Genomic DNA, 8,351 nt, shown 5'->3' with positions numbered 1-8,351 from the left:
CTAGTTCCATATCCTCTTCTGAGTCTGGCTTCAATTTCTGGGAGTTCTGTCAAGGAACTGTTGCAGCTGTTTTTTATTTATCTTCAGTAAAATATTTCTTGCATGTGATATCAATGATATTGTTCAATGATTTGTTATACTGTTTCAATTCTCACAAACATAATTCTTACTGATTATTCTTATTCATATCAATCACTACCGCCAAAAGTCCAAACGAGAAAAAACAACAGAAAATGTCAATTGCCAGAAAGAAATAAGACAACTTTAAATAAAGATACAATGAAGTTACTGTTGGATCACCTGTCTTTGGAACGGGCACAGGTATGGTTATCTTCCAATCAGTTGACCAGGGAACTGTCTTACAAATACCTGAGATACTTAGAAGTATAGTGGAGTGGATGGAAGATAATCATGATAGAACTATGTACCTTAAAAGAAGTTAATAATTAATATAAACTTAACATGAATAAAAAGATGATATAGAGAGAGAACAAGCAAACCAGCCAATCTGAGAAAATAATAGGAAAAAAACACTAAACAATAAAAATATATTTCAAGATGTGGGTGATCAGAGTTAGAGCATTCCATGAACCTTGGTTTGGGAAAACGCAAAGATATTAGACTTAGAGTTTGGTAAGGTAAAATGGTGGTTGGTGGTTATATGCTATGGAGTCGGTTCTGACCTTGCATAGGGTTTCTGAGGCTGTAAATTTTTATGAGAGCAGAAAGCTTCATCTTTCTCCTGAAGAACAGCTGGTAGTTTCAAGCATGTTAATTTCTGGCATAAGAACTAAAAGAATAAAACTACAAGATGTATCTTCTATATTAGGAAAATTTCTTTAAATGGAAAGGACAATGGATCAGATTATACATTCCCAAAAGCCAGAACATGTTTTATTCCTGTTATTCTTAGTTACTACGCTGGGTATTCCTGGCATTCAGAAGGAATTCAAACAATGCTTACTCGGTGAATAAACTGTAGTAGGGAAGTCCAAGCAACAGCCTAAGTTATATCCACTGCTGGGATACAGAAATGTCTGAATTTGTCAGGCAAAAGAATTGGACATAGGAACAGTACAGAAATCTTGGGAGAAAATTTACACTATAAGATCCTTTTTAAAAAAATTTAATCATCAGAAGGGATGATAGATTCTGAGGACAATATGGTACTTATTATTCAATTTTGTTTCCCACGAACTCATGTGTAAGGAATAGCAGAAAATAAACACAAAAAGGAGTTATATTACCATAAATGGATTTACTAGCTAACACTTCATAAATATTGCCTTCAGCCTAATGTTACTGCTCTCATTTACACTGTGAATGTCTTATAAATCCTTCATACAGAGAGAAGAATGAAGACGAGAGCCCAGGATAAAATGGATAATCCTGGGTCACATTCTTTTTATTTAACTAACATCTTACCTATTTTATAATTGTATAGTTTAGTACTTAGATACAGGTGTTTTTTACTAAGCATATCTCATCTAACCCTCCCAATTAGTAGGTGCATGATCTTGAATCCGTGATTTATCCTCTCTGATTTTATTTGGATTTTTCACAAATAAAACAAGTATCACAATAGTAACTATACAGTGAGTTGCTGTGAAAATTGGATGAGATAATATATGTAAATCAGGTAGCACAGGATCTGGCTTATAAAAAAGCAATAGCTTTCAGATACAAGTAGGATAGTACAAAATATAGTACTTCATGGATTTTTTTTCATGACTTTTCCTTTTATAACAGCATATCCTAGTTTTATTTATCAGAATATTTCATACTCAAGGACTATATTAAAAATATTACTACTTTTTTACTTACTGGACAATATCATACTGGCCAGGACCAGGCCCTGGTTTTGGAGCTAACGCTCGTCTTCCCAAGGAATTGCCAAAGTGTATCCCTTTGTATTTCAAAGTTGCATTGAAAACATCCTAAAATAAAAAGGGAGGATGAGACAGAATTAAAACTGATTGTAAAGAAATGTTTAATTTTTCTTAAGTCTAAATCTAAAGCACTAATTATGACTAAGCAAAGTCTTAGTCAAGGAGCTTGAAGATCCCAAGCTAATTATTACTGCCATGCTCCATTCCAGTTTGAGTCAGCCAAAATTCCCCAAGAAGTACATATAATTTTGTTTTGTCTCATCAGTATGAATATCTTTTTCATTGATAATACAAATTCATTAGTCTAAAACCTTAATAAACATCAAAAATAATAATTCTGTGACTAAAAAAACACAAACAAGAAGCTGTATGATTTAGAAATGCCTATTAAAACAACCTTAATTAAATAGATGAGAAAATACTATCATCATCAGATATCAGATAACTTCTAATTACCTGGTATATAAATATATATATGGACTCCTGGTGTGGTACTTCAGGATCAGCACCAGACTGTTAACCACAAGGTCAGCAGTTCAATCCACCAGCTGCTCCTCGGAAACACTGCCCTATCCTAGACCAACATCACAATCTTTGCTATGCTTGAGCCTATTGCGGCTGTCACTGTGCCAGCCCATCTCATTGAAGGTCTTCCTCTTTCTCCAACCCTCCACTTTACCAAGTGTGATGTCCTTCTTCAGGGATTGGTCCCTCCTGATAATAGATCCAAAGTATGAGAGACAAAATCTGGCTATTCCAACATCCAAGGAGCATTCTAGCTCTTGTTGTTGTTGTTAAGTACCGTGGAGTCGGTTCAGACTCATAGTGACCCTGCACAGGGTTTCTGAGGCTGCAAATCTTTGCGGGAGCAGAAAGCCTCATCTTTCTCACGTGGAACAGCTGCTAGCTTTGAACTGCCAAGCTTGAGGTTAGTAGCCCGATTTGTAACCACTACGCTAGCAGAGCTCCTTCAAAATAAATTCATAAATTAAGTATTTTATTGTTAATGCTGTCAAAGCTTGGGGCCAGATCAGTCCTTGAATGCCAAAGGCATTGTTTGTGACAAGATTTCAATAATCATTTTTCCTTCACATCCACTATAATAAAATGTTAAAATTGAGTATTGTTGTTGGTAAGTGCCTTGAAGTAGGTTTCTAATCATAGCAACCCTATATAAGGTTCCAAGACTCTAAGTTTCTTGCACAAGCAGAAAACTCATCTTTCTTCCATGGAGCAACTGGTGGGCTCAAACTGACAACTTTGTGGTTCTCAGTCCAAAGTACTTTATTTCATCAGAAACTAAAAAAAGTAAACAGCATGGAACAGTAGTTTCTATTCCAAGAATTATCTTCTATTAACCAACTACATTCTATATTGAGTCATCATTTAAGATTTTTTTAAACCATTCTTTAAAGTAATATTAAAGATTGTTGTTGTTGTTGTTAAGTGTCGTCGAGTTGGTTCCAACCCATAGCGACCCTGAACAGGGTTTCCAGATATTAAAGATAAACTCTAGTATATTTAGCATACATTTTATTTTCATTTATAAAGTTTTTAAACAAGCTTTTATAATTAAAAGTACACATACACATACATGTATGTATGTTGTTGTTGTTAAGTGCCGTCAAATTGGTTTTGACCCTAGCGACCCTGTATAGGGTTTCCAAGGAGTGGCTGGTGAGCTTGAACCACCAAACTTGTAGTTCAAATCAACTTTGCAGTCCAGCACATTAACCCACACCACCACACCAGGACTCCATATATGTATGTATGTACCTGTCACGTGGAAACACTCAAGCTGATGTATCTTGCTGTTGATACCGTATTTGAAGAGTTGTTCAAATTCATCATTCAGAGCCTGAACCTGATGCACTTGAACCTGACCTGTATAACTATTTTCCTGAAGATGCTCTCACTTCTGCTTGACATCTTGACCAATCCATTATCCTGTTTGTGACACTGCAGGATAATGCACTGGACTGCAAGGTCAGTTTGAGTCTCAAGGTCAGTGATTGAAACCCACCAGTAGCTCCTCAGAAACACTATATAGGGTCACTATGAGTCAGAACCGATTCAACAGTAGTTACCAACAACAACATACATATATACTTATATATAAATCTATATATCCACCACTCATCTGTCAGTTTGTCGTACTGTGGTGGCTTGTGAGTTGCTGTGATTCTGGAACCTATGCCACCAGTATTTTAAATACCAGCAGGGTCACCCATAGTGAACAGGTTTCAGATGAGCTTCCAGATGAAGACAGACTAGGAAGAAGGAGTGACAACTACTTCCAAATATTTAGTCACTGAAAATCTTAAGAATAGCAGAGAAACACTGTCAGATATAGTCCCAGAAAATGAGCCCTTCAGATTGGAAGGCACTCAAACTGCGACTGGGGAAGAGCTGCCTCCTCAAAGCAGAGTTGACCCTGATAATGAGAATGGAGTAAAGCCCGTGGGAGAAAAGCCTGCATGACCTTCATTTGCTGATGGGGCACAACTCAAAATGAAGAGAAATAGCTGTAAACATGCATTAATAAATAGGAACATGGAATATGGTTGGCTGGCTCTGTGCCGTGGAGTCTGTTCCCACTCATAGCGACCCTGTACAGGGTTTCCAAGGCTGTAAATCTTTACAGGAGCAGAACGCCTCATCTTTCTACTGCAGAACAGCTGGTAGTCTCGAACTGCTGACCTTGTGGTTCGCAGCCCTATTCGTAACCACTACGCCACCGGAGCTCCTTCAGACACTTACTATCTAAGTTAAAAGTTGGCAGGCTTACAAAATGTGCCCGTTGGTTGTTTAAACAATTATATATTCATGTGTGTTTTTGTGTACATTAAAACACACACACAGAGGAAATAAAAGTAAATACTGTTGAATAATGATTCATGGTGGGGACTGTAATCATTGCAGTGAAAGAAAATGTGATAGGTTGAGTACAAAACCTATGCTCTACCATGTAAACTATCAATCAATTCACAATAAAAGCATTAAAACAAACAAACAGACATTAACCACCAATCACCATTCATTCAATGAACAACAAGCAGAGAGCTTGACATCATTTAAAATTTAATAAGGTTTAAAATGTTAAACAAAATGATTTCTCTGAGTGTTCAAGTTTGGGGAATAATTTTTTCCTAACACTGATTAAAATGTAGTAATTATGCACTATAGAAGAAAAAAAAATACTGTTAATCATAATGACATGAATGGAGCAAAGTCTGGGGATATTCATTTGCTGATAGGGCACAACTCAAAATGAGGAGAAACTGTTGCAAATATCCATTAATAATTGGAACATGTAATGCATGAAATACGCATCTAGAAAACTGGAAGTTTTCAAAAATCAAATGAAACACAAGAAGATCAATATCCTATATGTTAGTGAGCTGGAATGGACTGGTATTAGTCATTTTTATATGATATGGTGGAAATAACAAATTCAAGAGGAACGGTGTCACATTCATATTCAAAAAGAACGTTTCAAGATCTACTTTAAAGTACAGTGGTGTCTGTAATAGGATAATATGAATACACCCACATGGAAAACCAATTAATATCATTGTTATTCAAATTTGTTCATCAACCACTAAAGACAGCGATTATGAATTTAAGAATTCTACCAACTTCTTGAGTCTGAAATTAATCAAGCATGCAATCAAGATGCAGTGATCATTACTGGAGATTGGAAGGATGGAGAGACTTCGTCTCTCATACTTTAGACATGTTATCAGGACATCATACTTGGTAAAATATAAGGTCCATAAAAGAGATAAAACCCCCAAGAATATGGATTGACACCGTGGCAGCAGCAATGGGTTCAAATGTAATAATTGTGAGGACAGTACCAGACTGGGCAATGTTTCTTTCTGTTGTGCATAGGGTCGCTAAGAGTCTAAGGAACTACCTTAAGAACTGACTTAAGATTCCTAAGACTATCCCACAAATTTGGACTCAACTGTAATTTAAAAAAAAAAAACTCACCACACTGTCATAGAGTCAATTCCGAATCATAGTGATCCTATATACGGCTCCTGAGGCTATAAATCTTTATGGGAGCAGAAAGTCTCATCTTTCTCCCTTGGATCAGTGGTGGGTTTGAACTGCCAATCTTACAGTTAGCATTCCAGTGCTTAAATAGGGCAGACTACACAAAGGCTGTATATCTGAAAAAGCAGACACAAATGCTATATTACCTAGCAAAACAGCTTTAAAAATACAGCCTGCCATGCCTATCAGAGCAACAGATGCTACATGATGCTACTGAGGAAACAATATCATGCACTGTTGTTGTTTGGTGCTGTCAAGTCGATTCCGACTCATAGCAACCTATGCACACTAGAAGGAAACACATCCTCACAATTGTTGTTACGCTTGAGTCCATTGGTGCTGCCACTGTGTCAATCCATCTCACTAGGGGTATCCCTCTGTTTCACTAACTCTCCACTTTACCCAGCATGATTTTTCTATAGGATCTGTGGCAATTCCAGAGAAGTCTGTAAAACAACAGAAACTCAGAAAAGATAGTACCTAGGAAACCAACATATTCTTCTGCTAAACAGTTTTATCCCACCTTTCAAAACGAATTACCTCAGAGTTTCATTTATTTTTAACACACATATAGTATTGATAGGGAAAAAAAATAGCCCATTTCCCATATTTTTTAACTCTTTTTAACTTAGAAATAAAGCAGAATTCACAAATGTGCTGATTTGTTCTACAATCATAATAGGCATAATACAGTTTTAATATAATATAGCTATGTTGGACATATTAAATATTTTATATATTTGACTAAGGAACATATTTAATATACTGATTCACTATGGCCTACAAATTTTTCCAAAGATCAGTATTTTAAAACATATTTTAATAAAATTATCTTTTACATCAGATTTTTATAGCCTAAAAGAGCACTGTGTTAAAGTTTAATGTTAATTCTTTTAACATAGCAATTTAAGATCTTGCTCAAAATTATGTACAAAAAGATTTCTTCAGGTAAATTTATATTACTGAGACTTTGGCTCAACTTTTTAGTAACTCTAAAAGTAATCCAGTGGAAATAGAGACTATAAAGAATATTGAAGACATATATATCATTCAAGATATTGGCAAAACCCTGTTCCTATGTATACAAGGAAGCTTCAAACAGTTCATGCAAAAATGAAACGAAACGATAATAGAATCTTCCCACAAACTTTTTTAAGTTGTCTTGTATATTAAAATCTATTTCATCTGAACCCTGTGAATTGACAAGTACTTACTCACTAACCTCTGTAGTACTCAGGTAAATGTTCCATTTCAAATTAAATTTAAAAGCCTTTTAAAAAATAGCGGAGCAATATGAACAATAAATTGATGCACACTTAACTCTAAATCACACACTCTTTATGTCAAAAAGTGTTGACAATACCAACGACAAGGTCACTGTCAACTTGAAAGTCATTAGCAAATAAAATATGACTTAATTGAAGCAAACTCAGCATGGAGCTACATTATTTTAAGTGAATGCTGTAATATACCTTGAAGAAAAATTACTAACTGCTGCTACCATTGATAATGAAATGAATGAAGAAGGGGCTTTGTAACTTGTCCCCCAGGACTTTTCAATAATTAAATATGGAAATGGAATTTGTGAAGAATTAGAAGTCTCAAAGTACATCAATTAAAGCACTAATGGAATGCTTTCCAGTCTGACAGCACACAGGTAGTTCCCAGCATGTGATCATTAGCAAATAAGTCAGTGCCATGATTTCCACCAAAACCTTTGCTTGAAATTTTCCACCTTTCCAAAGAAGAATTCTGACGGTCCCCTGGGATTTTCTTTGAAACAAGAGACAGGAATTAATGTTTATAATTCAAAATGTGATACCAAATAAGTTATGTAGAGAATTTTGCATTACAGATTGAAACAAGCTAAAATGTATCATTTGTTGGCTAGAGACATATGCATCTCAAAATTTCAGAGTAGCTGAGATATGTGAACTACATAAGATTTCTTCAGCAGCTGCTACTCACCACTACAGGGAAGAACTCCAATCATTCCCACAAAATAATTTTCTTAATTTTCTATTAGCATTTCCACTTTGAAATGGAACTTATACATATCATCATATTAAACAGGAGAGGATATACAGAAATTTATCAGAATTTTGTAAAAGATTCAAATTAACATTATTATCTGTTTCAGTGTCTGTGAAGAACCTCTGCTTTTCTGCAGCAGAGACAGAATAAAACCTCTAGCAACTGAGCTTGCTAGCCTACCTCTAGTTCTCTCAAATGAAAGTTAGCATTTCATAACCTGTCATAATTCAATTCAAGTCAAACTTTGCTGAATCTCTTTGAATACAAACAACTAATTTATTTATGTCTGTTTATATAATAGATTTTTTTAAGGTTTTTATTTTTATTCTAATAACTATAAATTGGATTGCTGATATGAAGTGAAGG

At 35.2% G+C, this 8,351-nt stretch overlaps 1 protein-coding gene across 1 annotated transcript in view; it reads right to left on the bottom strand.

The window, feature by feature from the left end:
- The window catches only part of LOC102811447 (sperm-tail PG-rich repeat-containing protein 2-like), a 471,006-nt gene that overhangs the window by 381,503 nt on the left and 81,152 nt on the right, over positions 1-8,351 (bottom strand). Inside the window, 1 exon segment of the mRNA XM_006872962.1 lies at positions 1,825-1,937. Coding sequence (XP_006873024.1) covers positions 1,825-1,937 — 113 coding nt within the window.

Source organism: Chrysochloris asiatica, unplaced genomic scaffold, assembly GCF_000296735.1.
Source record: "Chrysochloris asiatica unplaced genomic scaffold, ChrAsi1.0 scaffold00216, whole genome shotgun sequence".
In the NCBI taxonomy this organism is placed as follows: Eukaryota; Metazoa; Chordata; class Mammalia; order Afrosoricida; family Chrysochloridae; genus Chrysochloris; species Chrysochloris asiatica.
Note: the sequence above shows the minus strand (reverse complement) of the source record. Positions and strands in the feature narration are given on the sequence as shown.